The sequence below is a fragment of the Melospiza melodia genome, chromosome 9, assembly GCF_035770615.1.
Source record: "Melospiza melodia melodia isolate bMelMel2 chromosome 9, bMelMel2.pri, whole genome shotgun sequence".
Lineage (NCBI taxonomy): Eukaryota > Metazoa > Chordata > Aves > Passeriformes > Passerellidae > Melospiza > Melospiza melodia.
The window spans coordinates 21,205,009-21,222,619 of NC_086202.1; the positions used below are offsets into that span (position 1 = coordinate 21,205,009).

The following is a 17,611-nucleotide window of genomic DNA, read 5'->3' on the forward strand; positions in this document are numbered from 1 at the left end:
GTGTTGGTGTCACCCAATACAGCTGTTCTTGTGGTAATATGTGCAGATATGCTCACTAATTAAAATTTTCTATGTTTGAATAGAACTAAAACCTGATCTTAATTAAAATAATGACAAATGATAGTATGTCTTGTGAATTATGAAACTCCTTTTACTTAGTAAGTATGTTAGATCTTAAGTATTTTAGAAGATTTTAAAACCCCTTCTTTTAAGAAGGTTTATCACATTCTGGGTGTGGAATGAGAGATTTTAAGAGCCATTCTTAGCTCACAATAGCATGATGGGGTATGCTTTTTGAGAGGAATAAAGAGGGCTGATGCTCAAGCATGTAGCTCACTCTAAACAGGGGTCAGTAGGTTTTCTTTGTCAGGTTGTGCTGCAGTCCCAGACCAACATGTTACCCTGTAAGCATACCTGTATAGCAGAGAAGTATTTCATACTATTGACACTGCTGACATTTTATGGTGGGTCTGTTTGCAGCTCTTCTTCTGTAAGTTCCTGAGTATAATGTGTTCTTCTCTAAGAAGCAAGAAAAGATGTTTTGGTTTTTTTTCCTTGCTTACAGCTTTCCTGCTTGGCCTTCCAGACAGGAAAAACTTGACTTGCCCGTTTTTTTATCAACTAGGCTTGCTATGCATTTATACACTCCAGAGCAGTACCTTGGACCCAGGGAAATAGCAGCTGAGTTTTATTACCATGTGCTCTCTTTTTCACACAATTGCGCCCTTTCACTCTTCCCTGTACATTTATATTCACAAATAGGTTAATTTCAAAAACAAAAGTGGGTTTAGGAAAAAAAAAAAGGACATTTTAGTCCCCTAATGGCTTAACAAGTGAGCCAGAAAGCCCAAAATAATCAGGTTTTTTGTGTCTTATGAAACTAAAAAATCTAAATTAATAATTAGCATTTGTTGGTAGGGATTAATGGATAGAAAATCTGGTAATAACTTTTTGTAACTGAGACCATTCATGGTTTTATGCTGCATGGGAGTGGAAGACTGAGCATTTTATTGGAGAGGTGAAACACATTATTAAAACCTAAATTCCTGGATACAGGTATCTTGACTGGACTTAAGTGTACCAAGTGTTGCACCTCAAAGAATGGGTATGCACATATGTAAGTAGGCACATGTGTGTGTTTCAGTAATTTCATATTGATTTAAGAAAAGGATTCTTCTGTGGTCTACTGTGTCAGTACACCAATTTAGCCCAGAAATTGAGAGTAAGGTGGGAAATCCCTTATTCATGTATAATAACCAGGAGTAAGGAATATCAAACCTAGCTCCATTTTCAGGTGCTACAATGAGTTTACATTCTACAATTCTGAGGAAAAATTAGGCTGTAGAAAAATGCATGTTTGTTAAATGACAATAAGTATGGGCCACTACTCCCTTCCTTAGAACTAGCCTGTATTTATTCTCCCAAGGAAGAATTTCTGTGCTTGTGTCTCAGATACTGATACATAGATTTAGGAATCAAGTTTTTATACTGTAATTCTAAAAAGGATTCTAGGAGTCATAACTATTAATAGCTAAATCCACTGCTTAGGTAGTAGAAATTATATGATATTGGAGTGGCAATACAGAATGAAAGAGTAGAAACAAGACTGAGGCAGATCAAAGATTTATCTCTTACGTGATGTTTGCAAATATACAGCAGTGGGAACTTGGGAAAGAGGCTAAAACCAGAGCAAATCTGGAGTAATAGTTCCATGTTACACTCCAGCAAAATGTTGCTTGGGGATTTGTGGACTAGAGATGTTGTCTTTGTGCTGAATAGGCCAGAATAGGATTTTATTATACATGTGTTGTGATAAGGAGTGTCACAGAGACTATGTTATGTAAAGAAATACATCCTGCTTGACCAGTCCATAACCATTTCATGTACAGTGGCTTTTTACTTTTGATTTTGAAGATGTCTTGCTTACCTCCCCTGGACGAGTGTTTTTTCCAAACTCTTTTTGTATTCTGTTTACTTGTTCTGTGTTTGATCCATAATTCTGACACTCTGAGCCACCCTTCAATGCACCTTTTTGCAGGTCTGCTTAGTCTTTGTGAGTGGGGGACCAGAATGTTCAACTTGCAGGTTCCTGAGGAATTTACAAAGTGGCTTAATTTTGTTGTTTTCTTTGTTCTGTATTCCTCTCTTAATAGTTCCTAACAGTTTCTTGCTTTTCTGGCTGCCACTTATGATTGATCTGACATTTTCATAGAATTATCTGTTATGGCTTCAAATTTTCTTTATGGTGTGGTAATTTGTGGTTTAGAGCCCATCATTGTGTATTTAAAGCTAGATCATTTTTTAAATGGGCACCTTTTTTGCATTGATTGACAAAGAATTCTGTAGCCCTTTAATCTTGGACACTTTTACATTCTTCACTCTCGGCTTTTGTTTTTACTATCCCAAATTAATTTAAATATCTCACAAGAAGACTGCCTGCAGCACTGCTCCCTCAGAAATGGTATATCTAGGCAGGAGACACTACCCCAGAGCTGGCACACACAGTTAACATTGAAACTGGACTTAGGCAGGGGGATTTTGGTAAGGCAACCCTTAAATCACTTCAGGCCTTTCTTGCTTGACTCTGGAGAGCAAGATTGAAGGAATTTACAGTAACATACTGATTTAGGGGCCATTGAATCCCAAATAAGCATTCTCTTTCTGGAAAGAAAGTACCTCTAAACTGCAGTGGTTTTGGTGGAGGGGAATGAGGCATTAAACATGGTGCTTTGTTTTTAATTTCCATCTAGCATCAAAGAATCAAGTTCCAAGTTGGAATAGAAGTAGCTTCAGCATTGGCTGTTAATGCTGTAGAATGATGTCTGCAAAGCAAAAAGCAAAGAATACAGGGACAGAGCCACATAAGGAAAACAAACTCTATTTTCTCTTATGCTGAAAACCACCAATTTTATTATAGAACTCAACTGGAAAGGATGGTGAAACAGCAGAATCAGTAATTGTGAAGCACTGGAAGTAGAACAGCCTTCCAAGTTTAAGTTGTGCTTTTCACATATACATGTAGTTGATGCAACTTTGTCAAGGTTATCTTTGTGTTCTGAAAATGACACCTACCTACCCACCTACCTACCCACCTGCCCCCACATCTCCCTGTAACACCGAATTCTGGTGATTTTCGGTGTTTCAGCAACTATCCCTACATTTACAATGTTATGTCAGTCTAAATATATCTTTTTGAAAAAATGGAAGAAAATCCAAATCTTTAGTATTTGGTTTCATAGAAAATAATAATCCTAGACACTTTTAATTAAATGTATGCTTTAAGTTTAAAGTTCGCCACTGTCCTTTTCTGTGCAGTCATGTTCCTGCAGTATTCAGTGTTGGACACTTGCCATTTCTCCCTAAGAACATGTGCTTTAATGAGTTGAAATCTGAAACCTGTGCTTTAAAGGTTTACAGTGCTTACACTTCTCACCTCCCAACATTTTAGGGTTGAATCATACTAACAGGATGTCTGGTTTATGAAATTAATCCAATAGTATTTTTTTACCAATAATTTTTGAGAAATAGATTTTCTCAGTATCCTAATTTGGTGTGATTATTTTTTTCATTGTAAGAAATTAAATGTATGGCTTGTTCAGCAGTTTTCATAATAGATCAATAATTTGTTGGCTTAAGTTGTTTTTTTCCTGTGGAGATGTGGGAAGATCAATGTCTGTAATGCCCTAGGTCAGGATCAATAGTTTTAATAAAACTTCATTTTTTTTGTTGTTTTGGGGTTGTTGGTTTTTTGTTTTGCCTTTGTACCTTTGTATTGTTTTGCTTTTATTAAGGAGCTTTTCCTTTGGTTTCAGACCATTAATGGTTTTCAGATAATGTCACACTGCCCAAGGTCAAGGCCAGTTTGAACTAAAAACTCTGCTTATCAATCTTTAAATATATTGGATGGGCTTACATCTGTTAGAAGACTTGAGGGTCAGAATCACTGCTTTCCAGGGACCAAAGTTAAAGCAAAACAAAATCTCAACCTTTTGGGAGGATGACACATTCAGGCCTTTTTTGTGTTTCCTTAAATAAATAACAGATCTTATTTATGAATCTCATTCTGGCATTTACAACATGAGTAGCTATGTGGTCTTGACTGCTCTTCAGTTAAAGATACTAAATGCTCCATATGGACCTTTATGATGGTATATTGCTCATTCCACAAAACCGCTTTGAAATAAGATAGATAAGATTTATTCCTTAAATTCTGGGTGGGAGGAGGCAAATTAGCAAAGTGTATGTTATCAGCTGGAGTGCTTGAGAGAATGTGATGTTGCTGTCTCTGAGGCTCAAGCCTGTGTCTTCTGAAATCAATGGAAAGATCTCATTTCACTTCATTGGCTATTGATTATGGTCATGGAGAACTTAAAACATTCATGAATATTAATGGATTATACTGATTCATGTGTCTTTATGTGTGTTGTACCTTGTCTGGAATCTGTGATTCAATTTTTGTAGTTTACCTAGAGGTTATAGAGATAGCAAACTTCATGTGAGCTGAAAGATTTGATAACACATTTTACCCGGAGGTCTTTGTGTGGTAGAAGTGAGGGGCACAAAAACTGCACCCTTTGACCACTGGCACCTAGGTAGATTATCTTCTCTAGGAGATATTTTTTCCATTATTTTGGCAGTGTTAGCCTGTTTTTTACTTGGCAGCACTTCACTTCATAACAAATCATCACAGAGGAGTTTGAACAGCAGAATCTGTACTCAGAAGGTGCCCTACAGACTCTGGTAGCCCATCATCTTTAATTTAGAGATTTTATTTCCTATCTTGTGATTACAGTTGAATGGACATTGTAGAAAAGTTTAAATTGTAGCTATCTGTGTCATGCTTTTGCCATAAATGGTGGAACTTATGTTTTCAAGCCTCTAATCTTCACCTGCTCTAATAGTCTCTGTATAATAATTGCACAGAGTGGAAGGAGAGTAAAATGTGGGTATGTATTGTGTCCCTGGATGAAAATTAACTGCAGGAACTGACCCTTTGATTAGAAGTTTCTCTACTGTAGCATCCAATTTCAGACAATGAAAGTTGTGGGAAGTAGATGGCTGAATGGTGGACAAATCCTTAGCTCCAGGAGGGACAGAGCAGAGATCCTCGATAGTAGAAAAAGCAGACAAAGTGGATTTGAATGGGTCCTGCTTTGCCTGACTTTGAGGACTTGGAATTTATTTTGTGCAAGATGACAAAATGTCTAGAATGAACTTTGAGGGCATGTGGAAGGCTAATTGGAGTGCTTTGAAATGGTTAAGTGTCTAAAGGTGGAATTGTGAGGTTTTATGATCTATGTTTCCACAGTAGCTCTTAGAGATAATGCAAAGTGGAAATTATTTAAATGCCATATGTGAAACATAGGCTGTGCTTGTCAGTGTGATACCAATGACCTGGCCTTGACACACCTGAGCTGTGAAGTGGCAGTTAGGATATAAACCTCTGGATGCCAAAAATAATGTTTATGTAGTTGATCCCATGTGAATGAAAGTAGGCTCTGTCTTATTTTCACCCTGTTTTCTTTGTTATGAATAATAAAGACAGTGAAGTAAGCAGACCTGGCATAGAGTATATACAGACAGCAGATTTAGTGAAGAGGGTAAACATGGACTGGTTTTATATTGTTTTGGCTATACCTACTGAATGATATAACACTAATGTTTGTTCAAAAGGAATGCACAGAGCAGTCTGACAGCAGATTTAAAGTTTGGGAGGCTGCATACACTGATTTTGTTGGCTGTAGTTCGCTACCCTGTGCCCCCCACTGCCTCCCTAATCCGTCCTGATTCTTCTGCCTGCCCCAGGGATTAGCAGTCAAAACTAAATCAGAGAGGAGTCTATGGAACCAAATATTTATGTCCCTTGTAATGTGACACTGTGATACTGTACTGTGAACCTGAAAAGATGCCAGGCCATGCGTTGTGTCTAATAGCAATTGATCAAAAATGGAACTGCAGAACTGTGCTCCAAATTGTTGGCTGTATAAATTTGATAATAAGTACATTTCTTGATAGAATACAACAGTGCAGCAAAGTGTGTGTGCCCTCTCTTCCCTCCGCACCTGTCCAAGTGCAGAATGCTGTTTGTACAGTACATTGTCCTCGCTGACAACTGAATAAGAATTTTTAGGAGCAGTTGGCTATCAAGTGATGGCAAATTTAAAGGTTATGCAAATTGTGCCAGTACAGCCCAGCTTGTTTCAGACCTCTTTTCTCTATTATCATATCAATTGAGTCAGCTCATAGTAGACAAAGCAAGGTTATGGGAACCACCTAGAGCATCATGCACCATTAAACATCAATGCAGCACACATGAACATCTGCAACAACGATCTTATTAACAGAGGGTAGAACGGAAGGCAATAAACAGCTTTCTCAGTCACCTAATTGTAAAAAATTTAATAACGTAATACTTGCATTATTTATCAACAGCAGTTTGGTCAAAAATTACAATTGCAGTGGATTACATTACAACACCTATTGTCTGCTGTAAATTGGTACAAAAATATGAAAATCCTTTTGTGAGCAATAAACACTTTAGTTAGTAGAATGCTAAAAATGCAATTCTTTAAATTTCTGGAACATCATGAAATATAAGTATCTGCCTTTTGCACTGACATTTTTATACTTGGCTAAAACCAAATATTATAAAAGAACCTAAGAATTGTTTTTTATTTCCTGCTTGTCTAGATAGGTTGAACTTTTCAAAAATCAGGGCACAGTTGTTTTGTTGTGAAAAGTAACATGCAGAAAACATAAAATGGTCTTATGTGTATGTAGTCAAAACAGATGTTTGGAAGGACAAAGTAAAGCATATTAGATATCTGTGTTGTGATATGTGTTGTGTGTTGGCTTCTGGAGGAGACAATGCACTGCTTTAGAAGGTGAGAGTACATGAAGCTGTGCTCTCCAATAGCTGAGGGAAATGTATACAAAAATTAAAGTATGTTAGAAGTTGATAAAAAAGAGAAAGGAGGTTTGGCTCTCTAAGGCCAAGGCAAACTCTAGGAATAGGTTAGGCTTGAAGCTCACCCTTTGCTGGAGTCAGATACATGGGTGGGGAGGGACAGCCCCTCTCCGTGGAGGGGAGCACTATGGACTCCCTGGGAACCAGAGACTGCTCAGAAAGCTCCAAGCTGCAGGAGGAGAGCACCACTCTTCCTCTTTTATCCTGAATGTGCAAATGCACAGGTAGTTAAGAATTAAAGCAGAAAGAAAATAAGAGACTGGCTGAATAAATCAACACAGGCTCAAAAGTTGAGTTTGATGAGTGCATTCGGCAGAGAATCCTGCTCCAAACATTAATCTGCTTCCAAGCAGCTTTGTTCCTCCCTGGCACCGTCTGCTCCCGACTGTTACCACTGAGCAGCAGCAACAAGATCAGATTTGTATTTATGTGGAAGAAGAATGATGCCTTCTCAGTTTGTGTTAGTGTAAAAATCCAGATTGTGCCAGGATCACTGGCTACAATTAGCCTCCTGGTCAGCAGTAGACACCTCAGTCATTGCTTTAATCAACAAAAATCAACAGGTGATGGTGCAGGGTGTGGGGAAAGAGGAAAAGTGATTAGACAAAGATGAGTAGAAGCTTGGTAAAAGGATGAATTTGGCAAGTTGAGAGTTTCAGGCATTATATTTGTTACCACAGAGAAAGGAAAGTTTTTCTTTAAAAATGTTAACATCTTTCCTTTTAAATCTGGTTTTATTTCCTCTAGGAAAAGATGGCCAAAAAAAGCAGTGAAACTGTCTAAATAGCCATTAAGTATATGTTTTCTGCTGAAATGCTTCTAAAAGCAACAAATAACAAATATTTTCCATTTTTTTCCACATTTTTGAGTTGCAATTTAAATTATCTCACTCTGTAGGCTAACCAGAGTTTTTCCTGCATGTCTCTGCAGTTTTTAAAGCAGTATCTGCTTCTTGCCTTTTTTCATAACTTTTTATAACTTAATTGTATCAGCACAGTCTCCATATTTTGCTTATACACATCTATTTACTTGCTTACCAACCTTGCTTTTCAGATTGGAAACTTCTCAGAGCAGGATTCTTTTACTTCTAAAACATATCTTGGTGGTCATCTTGACAATATAAGAATAATACAGAGATCATGAGTTGAACTCACTTGTAGGCACCAACTGAAGTTTGATTAATGTTAAAATGTTTTATTGCTTCTAAAAAGATAAGTGTGTCGTTTTGGGTATTATTTTGGAATCACTTAAATTTGAAGTATTCAGCAAATTAATACTTAAAGGAAAAGTAACCAGGAGTGATAGGCAGTGATAGGAGTCTGACAATGTTCTGCAGAGACAGAGGCTGGACAATTCTGATTTTTCTCCTAGGTTACTTATTTTGCTTTTGTCAAGCAGCCTCACTTTAAAGCATTGGGGTTTACATGAAATGACAGTGCATGCCCTGTAAAGCCTGTTGGGTTCCCTTTGTGGGTGCACATATATGGGGGGACTGCAATGCTTTAAAGGCCTTCCTACACAAACATATGATCCAAGAGCTCTTGCCAGAAACTCTTTGTCAAAGCTGATTACAGTAACTGTGTGGAAATTAATTTAATCCACTGCATAGTCAATAACTGTAAAAATTCAGGGGCGCATAATTTACATAAAAATGTGTGTGATGTTATTTTTAAAAGGTGATAGATTTACCATCCTTTTTATGTCAATGGTTAAACTGGTAACATGATACTACAAAGATCATAGTTCAGAGTATTTTTATATATATATAATATATATATTATATATATATATATTAAATATAATTATCTAACAAATTATCTGCAACTAATGTGGGGGGAAAATAAGCTCCTTTATTTTGGGCCATATTTTTATCTTAGGCTGGTATAACCCTTAAAGAATTCCATTAAAAACAGCAGAATTTCTCTGTTTCAACTGGCATTTTAAGAGTAGGATATTTCCTCATTGACCTTAGAATAAATTTTGGTCTCCATTGCAGTAACATGATCTAAATAGATTTAAAACCTGCTAAAGTCTGATAAAATTGATTTAGTAAGCATGTTTTATTCTTCAAAAGCAAACAAGTAGTCTTGGGAGATCTTAATTAAAGGCAACATGGAGCTTGCAAATATAGAATGAGAAGAAAAAAAAATGTAAAATTCTAGAGATGAGCTCTGAGATAAAAGGGTGAAAAATTGAAATTTCTACATGTAATCTGAATTTTTAATGGCAGTGCTGTAGAATTTCTGTGGTATAGCTACCTCATCAATGTTCAGCTAGTAACAATTTTTTTTTTCAAGGAGAAGCAGATATATACATTAACTTATTTTTAGTAATATATCTAGGGAAGGCTGTCTCTCTCATTCCAATGGACTGATTTTATTTATGAAACTAAATATAAATTCTCCCAGAAGAAAAATCTCCTTCAGAGCTGCTCTGTAGTGACCTAATGCTCACTCCTTCTCTTTTCAGTCTTACTGATGCTCAAGTGAAATGGAAGTGCCTTGGGCCCATTTCTGCCTCCACTGACAACCCATGCTTCTCAGATTATCGTGTAGCATAAAAAAAGCTGTCATGTAACATGGCATTTATTTAAATGATGTGATTTCTGTGTTCACCACTCTGAAACTGAGGTATAGCTAAGAAAGCTTGCAAGTTTTGACAGGTGTGTTTACCCCGCTAGGGCAATATGCTTAATGTATGAAAAATGTGAGGCAGAATACAGTTTTTGTCCTACTCAAAATCAAATTATAATATGTTTTTCTCTCTCTTATTTAGTTTGGTTTTGTTTTGTTTTTAGCCAATGCCCTGATAAGCTTTTGAGTAGGAATTGCATTGACATGATTTATAGGTTGGTACTTGTCAGAAGATTCTCCCATAGGACAGTGTTTTGGTGGCCTAGCTGTGCAGTGGTTTAAAATACATCTGTAGAACACCACAAAGTGAAGTATAAGCATACATGTTTCCTGTTGGTGTGTTGGTCAGTGTATGCACACATGGTCTGGTTTCTGAGCTTAGAGATCTCATTTTTGCACAGTCCTCATAGCCACACTTCAGAAGGCTGAAGAGTGTATGTGAGCAAAACATGTGTCCCTGTAACCCAGACACACCTTTGGGATGGGTTCCTTACACTGGACATTGACATTCCAACTCTCATCATCTGTGTGTGTTCATGAGCCTTGGCTACCTATTTACAAATAGAAATAGATTTGTTTGTATTTCTAATTCCTGTACACAGTTCAAAAAATAATGCTGGAGTTGTATGGCTTGGTATTTTACATGTGAGGATCAACTAAGATGTACAGTGCCCAAAGCAGTGCATGTAGGATTTACAGTGCAGGGAGAGACGCTTACATTTGTTAATATCCAAGGCCAGATGTGGTTTTGTGTCACCCTGTGCTCACTGGCGTGGCTCAGCTCACTGTGGTAGAGCTTGCTCTTCATAGAGACCAGGATCATACAATTTATGGGCTTTGTTTATTGTAACCCATCTCTCCTGTCTTCAGGATTTTGATCTGAGCTCTTCGTAGTACTTGCAGACAGTCATTGTGTTGTAGCAGTGAAATAAATACCTGCAGAACCTTTTCTTGATTTTGGTGCCTGTGACTTCACACCCCTTGCCTTTCCTGAGTCCTCCAGCCCTTTGTGAGCCCAGACAGAAGGCAGAGGAGAAGCTGGAGCTCTGAGCAGGACCTTCTGTCTCCAGCAGCCCTGCTGAGCTAGAGCAGTGCAGTCCTGGCAGTTCAGTGGGCGCAGTTTCAGCTGCCTCTGAAATCAGTGCCTGCTGGGCAAATGGCAATACTCCTGTGTGCTCAAAAGGCTTTTTCAACAGAGTTCATTGCCATTCTAAACCTTAAACATTGTGACACATGCCAGAAAAATTCTGCAGATTGTTCTTTAGGGCACTTTTTCCATATATATATGTATATATATATATATGCATGTATATATTTTTAAAAATGTTTTATTAGCAACAAACTGAAGCAGAACTAGTATTTTCTGTTGACCTCTTTCTTCCCCATCTTTTAAACAAAGTGTTATGTTTACTTGTGCTAAAAATTATTTAATATGAGAAATAAAGTAGAGATTCAACTGGCAGTGAGATATAGAAAATAATGACATTTAAGCGTGCCCCACACCTTCGATAAAGTAAACAAAACAAATTTTTGCCCCTAGAAGATGTTCACGAGCCATTAGTCAATGCTATTACATTTCTTATAATTGCTGTAACTATTTACAGAGTTCTGAGGCCAATCTTGTGCTGATATAAATCAAGAGTTATTTCAAAGGAGTGATGTTGAATTAACAGGATTGCAGACAGAATTGGGTGTAGGTTCAGAGGACATGCTGTGTGCAAAAATGGTGTTTAATTTTACATCATTGCTAATAGTTGATGTGTATGAGTGTACAAGTTGATTCACATGAACCTTCTTTCCCCTATTAATTCTAATCCTATGAATCACACTTCCGTGAGAGGCTACAAATACGGCTTCTGAATCAAAATGCTCTTGACCAGATAATGGTACAATTTGTATGTCTGAGGAGAGCTATAAGGGGAAGACAAGTCTCATTTACCTCCTAGGACAGAGGAAAATGGGGTCTGCACACTGTCATTTCCCCTATGGGTATCTATGGGACTATGTCTAGAGCCACAGGAGATTTGAAGTCTTTGGCATCATATTCCTTTTCTGTTTCTACTGAAAATGAACTAGCTGTCTCTGAGGGACAGCACTTTACATCCTGATCAACACTTTTGCTTAGCAAACTGCGAAGATGATTTTAGCTCCATTGCTAAAGAGACCCATTAATTGGGGTTTTTATTATGGAAATCAATTAATATTTACAGACATACTAAAGCATTATAAATGACAACTGCTCTGTAACTTGTTTAGGGTCATTTGTTTATTATAGCAATAAAGAATAAACAACTGCTGCATTACTAGTTATAAAGATTCCTTGGGTACATATAGGATTCAGTAGAATACAGCTTCATTTGTTGTGTACCTTTAAAATACTGGATAGAAAGATCCCACAAAGCGTGTGGCTGACTTGAATCTTGCTTGTCATGCTGTAACTCCATTGAATGGCACAAAGAGATTCCCTCTTTTTCTGACAAGCCTACATAGCTACAGCACCAGGCCCGCAGTGCACAGACCTAGCTGGTGGAGGGAGGAGGTGTTGATGTGCAAAGCAAGGCCAGCTCGACACACACCCACCAAGTGCCAGAGCACCAGAGTGGCCATCCAGAACTGGCTCCTGGAAGTCCCAGCCTGCAAATGCAGATCTCCTTCTGTTTGCTTAGAAGGGACAGGCTGCATCAGCTGCGCTGGGTTTGGAGCACATCATCACTGCAGGTGTGAGGGATTCCTAGCTGGGGTTCAGCCCTGCCCCACATTGCCTTTGGCTTTGGCCAGGGCTGTGTTTGTGGGGTGGGGGAGCTGCAGTGTCTCTTTGGACATTAGCAAGCGTGCTGTCATTGTGTGAAGGACAGCACAGCATTATTTTACTGTCAAACAAAACAGGAGAAAGTATTGCTGTACTGAGGGTTTTTGAAGATGTATTGATGTGCTGAAGAAGATACAGAGATTTAGAGCCTGTAGCCTTTTGGGGTTTACCTTCTGGAGACAGGTGAGACCTAAAAATCATCCTAAGCAATATGGTCTGGTTTCAAATACTTTTCTCATTACTTCTTACCTTACAGCTGCCCAGAGACATTTATAGGTTTTAGGTTCAGGTTTCTATGTTCTGTTAAGTTCTTCCTGTCTCTTTTTTTTTCTTTTCTTTTTATCCCTTTTTTTTTTTTTTTTATTTGGCCCCTGATCTAAGGAAAGTTAGAGAGGGTGGAGGTGAGGAGGGGACGGGACAGAATTCTGTTTCACAGTTGTTCCGTTATTTTACAAGTTAAAGCTCACAAAAGAAACATGAATGTGACTCCATCTTGTAAGCATCTGTACTACCACTACTAACCCACGGATCAAAAGATTATTTGAGGAAATAGCTAGACCTTTTTTGTATGTATTTTAGGTCTACCTTCTTCCTTTTGTTTTATTTTAAAACAAAATTAAGGACACTCCAACATGTTGCCCATAAGAGTTCTGTTACAGGTAATTAAATGTAAGTTTACACATTTAATCTACTTTTAAGAGCAAGAGAGACTGGTAAATGACCCAGTTAAGGAAAGTACTCAGCCTAATTGGATGTAACGATTGCTTGCTGGTGTTTATTACTGTACTAAGAGTAGACATGTAGTCTGTGATTCTAATTTGGTTTAGAGACAGACCTGTAGTATTTGCATCTATCATCAGAGTTCGATTGTTCCTGCTAACATTGTGAAATTGGCTTGTATTCATTTGGGAGCTTAAGAGTATTAGAATGAAAGGAGCACTGGGTTTTTTCAGTTACTATTGCTGTCCAGTTATTATCTCTCCAGACTGTTTTGCCTACAGTAATATATTAAACTGGATATGCTAGCATGTATTTTTGCCTAGGAAATTAAATAGAGATTTCACTTTTTTATATATGTAATGTGAGAGATTAACAAGAACTAAATTAACCAATGAGCTCTATCTTTCTGATTTACCTGTGAACTTACCTTGTCTTCAGCCTATGAAGTCACATTAAATGTCTGGGTTTGATTATTTCTATGTCATTTTGAAAGAGCTGAGTTCCTGACAAATGTAAAGTCGCTGAAAGTTGAATCAAAGCCCCAAAATTTTAGATTTCATTAATGCTTATTTTCTAAAATTTCCCTAATTGTAGACGCCTTGTTGCAATTTGCCCTTACAATTTTGGGCTTCCAGGAAATCATATCCAAGTGGAATATGTTGTATCATAGAAGATATTTGTTACATAAAAATAGAACACTGGATTTTATGCCCAGAGCAGCAGCACTTGGACTTCAAAACACTTATGTAATTATTCTTTATTTCATAAGCTCTCAGAATGATGAATGAAATCAGAACTGACTTTGAAAAGCAAGGCCACTCACGAGTGGTGCACCTAGCCAAGGTGTCTCAGTGTCCGCTATGATGGATTTGATACTTTTATAACACAATGGATCAAAAATGAAGTTAAAGCAATATTAAATTGACAAAAAATAAAAAAGGATACTCAGAATGGAGACTTCTGCTTCATCGTGATTCATCTTGTTGTGTTTAGTTGCTACAAAACACAGATCAGTAAGAGAAATTAGCTCTTTTGGTGCTGTTACACAGACACAGCAATGTAATTTAATGGCAGCTTTAATTCTAACTTACTTCATTTATTGTAAAGGAAAGGAATAAAAACCCCGAACTTCGGTATTCTTTTGTTGATCTTACAGTATATGTTATTGTCAGCTGTAGTTTAGTTGATTCTACTATGCTAGAATCAACTAAAGATAAGGTTAAAGAAAGATAATTTGCCTATTGGATATGTGCAGATGGTCATATTTTGTAATTCAGTATGTGCTCCAAAGCCATGCTGGCTCCTTCTTAAACTTTGGTACTTCAAAAGATGAGATTATTGCTCTGCTTGAAAATATGTAGGAAATTGCAGAAAGAAAATGTATTACCCAGGCAGACATGGAAAACTGTGACCAGAAAAAAGAAAAATTTTAAAAATTGACTTTCCTAATATATTTGGGGTTTTAGACTAATTCAGTTACTTATCATTATATCTACTACAGAAAGAATAAAATAGGAGTTCCTAGTGCAATACTTACCTGCACATACTAGAGGGAGCTGAGGGAGGGAGTCAAGACAGAGGAAAAGAAAGGCAAAATATGATGATGAGAACTTTCATTTGTGCTAGTTTGCTTGAATAGAATCTTATTTGATGCTATACCCCATTTACAGCTTTCAAAATACAGTGTGCATTATTCACTCTGTGTGCCCAAACACAGACATTTGTATGCATATGCAATTGTCTGCTGTGCATTTAACATGGAACATCTGTGTGTGCCCATGCACACTTGGGAAGGAGCAGGTTAGTTTATTACAATGTGTCTTCAACAGACTTAGCACATTGTTCATTGTTTTAGTATTATCTAGAGCAAATCAATATACCTTCTTGTGAAATGGATGAATACACTCTGCTTGTCTGGCAGAGTTTAATGTAAGACCTCTCTTTCATGATTTCCAATTCAAATGAATGCTGTTAAAATTACTAAAAAACATTGCTCTTGAAGACTTAAGAGCACAACACAGCATTGAAGCACATTTCTAAATAGCGTTCTTAACAGAGTAGAGAGCAGGATGCCCTGAGAACTGACTGAAACCTGTTCTTTAATTGGAATATTCATCTTATGTTTTTCATTACCCTTTTTCCTTTGCCTCTCATGGATGGTTGTTGCTAATGCTCCCCTCCCCTCCTGGTGGGCCAGCCAACAGTTCCCTCTGGAGGCAGCATCATTATATCTGCCTGGTTCACTTAGTAGCAGATGGTGAAGAGCAGTAGAGCTGATACACTGCATTTCACAGAAACCAGGATCCTTCTGGTACCTCTGCAGCATACACAGACTTGCCTGATTTGAGACTGTGAATTCTTTATGTGCCTTCCAAACTAGGTTTCCTTGTTTGCTACTGTGTATGTCAGTGTAAGAGTGATTTTTATGATCTGCTCTGTTGCTGGACAGTGAAGAAACTACTCATCTCCAGGTTTCAGCTACTGGCAGCTCTGTTTTCCATTTTATTTCTATTTTTACCAAAAATTAAAAGAAAACGGCTCTGCTGGTTTTTCTTTTCACTGGTTGACAGGCTTTTCTTCCCCCTCCCCTTTTTGTAATTCCTGCTGTCTGCCAAAGGACAATCTGTTTGCTCTGAGACAGTTTAATGCATACTGACTACCAGAGGCAGAACTTCCATTGGCTCTGTTACAGGGGTAATTTACACTTTAACAAGGTATTGTGACAAGGTGGTAATTATATTTTTATCACGTCATTATGACATTACCACCTGGAAAGCCATAGCTGATTAATTAGTGGCATATATTAAATTTATAACCCTGGAACTCTAAAGTTATCATACCTAAGTGGTGTAATTATGCTGAACTGTGGTGTGGCAGTGAATTGGAGGTGAAGATGCTGAGTATCCACCTATTGCAATACATTTAATGAGTGCCAGTAGAGGGCAGGGAGCTGAAGGAAATAGTTGGGGTTTTAAAAATAAATACTAAGGAAGAGAATGAAATCATTGAAATCTTGAAACCAAATCTAGTCAGATGGCAATTTCCAAGGCTTCTTACATGCATGGATTTTTTAAAGGTATAATTTGAAAGCACTTTGATTTACACTTGTTTTTGCTTTTTATTTCACAGCTTTATTTCAGTTAATTCACATCTATTTTGGTTTTAACAATGCAGCAGTTTCAGTTGATCTTTTGGAGGCTTGTACTTGGCCATTCTGGAGGCTACCTCACCTTCCTGCAACTGGTAGAAAGCACTGGTTTTGGCAGGATGAGTTTTTCTCAGTTTTGTGAATATGCCCAGGTGTTTTATGTTGTCCTTTCTGATTTACTTTTTTTCGTTTACTCTTTTCCTTTCTCTTTTTCTCTTTTCCTTAGTATTAGGAGGTAGAGGAAATAAATGAGGCTGGGACTAAATCATGAAAATGCCCACTAATTATGGCTTTTTTGAATGTGTTCCCATATTCCTATGAAGTAAATACAGACAGAATTATAAACCAAATCTATTTTAAACCAAATTATCATGCTAAAGGTCATAGTCTTGACTTGTTTTGATTTTCCCTGTTTGTTGTGCATTTCAAAGTCAGATTGCCAAGTAACTCATGTTTTATTCTTCCCTTTCTCTACAGAAAATGAAGTGACTACTTTCCCTGTGTTGGTGAGTGATCAGAGTGAAATCGTGGATACCAATGGAGCTGGAGATGCATTTGTTGGAGGTATTTCTTACTTCTTTCTGTTGTTTGGAGATTATCTTATTATTCTCTCTATAGAAAATTTACTGTTTTTTCATTCAGCTGTCCTTCAGAACAAGCTTCATTCTTTTACATCTTTTCTCTGCATCCTGAAGTTATATGATTTAATTAAGTTCTGACTTCCAAAGGGAAAGTGTGTTGTATTACTTCAAAAATAATATGCCTTTATGCTGTACTCTGGTAGTTTTCATGAGATTAATTGTATCTGTCAGACTGTTGCATAAACAAGCTGCATCAAGTACTATATAGTGTACAGAAATCCCTCCTGGCTTAAATGTTAACACATTGTTGTTCTTTAAAACAGGTTGTAGTGAATATTAAACAGTATGTTAATAAGTGAGCATAATGTCTCTGATCATGTAAATTTTGGTAGAACATCTGCTTCCGATACAATTATTTGGACATCAGAAAAGAATGCAAAGGGTTAATTTGTTAAAACAAACCCTGAAAATATCTGGCATTGCTTAATATCCATTTGCAAACTTACTATTTTATTTGGCTCAAGCTCTAAGGAAAAAAGAGGATGTTATGTCTGTGCCTGTTTAAAAAATTATTCTATATAAGCCAAAACTCAATCTAATCCAAGATTTCTGTCATTCATTGTAACCTTCATCCATGTAGTTCTGTGATGCACTACTGCATCCTGAATGCTCTAATATCCAGTCTGAAGTAGCTGTAAGGAGCTCCATTAGTCACTAATTTACTGGAAATATTACAAAAGAGAGTTTATAAAT

At 37.2% G+C, this 17,611-nt stretch overlaps 1 protein-coding gene across 2 annotated transcripts in view; it reads left to right on the forward strand.

The window, feature by feature from the left end:
* The window catches only part of ADK (adenosine kinase), a 266,323-nt gene that overhangs the window by 231,303 nt on the left and 17,409 nt on the right, over window positions 1-17,611 (forward strand). For both annotated transcript variants that reach the window (XM_063163823.1, XM_063163825.1), the window contains exon 10: window positions 16,755-16,841. In XM_063163823.1, coding sequence (XP_063019893.1) covers window positions 16,755-16,841 — 87 coding nt within the window. The remainder of the gene's footprint in view (window positions 1-16,754; window positions 16,842-17,611) is intronic.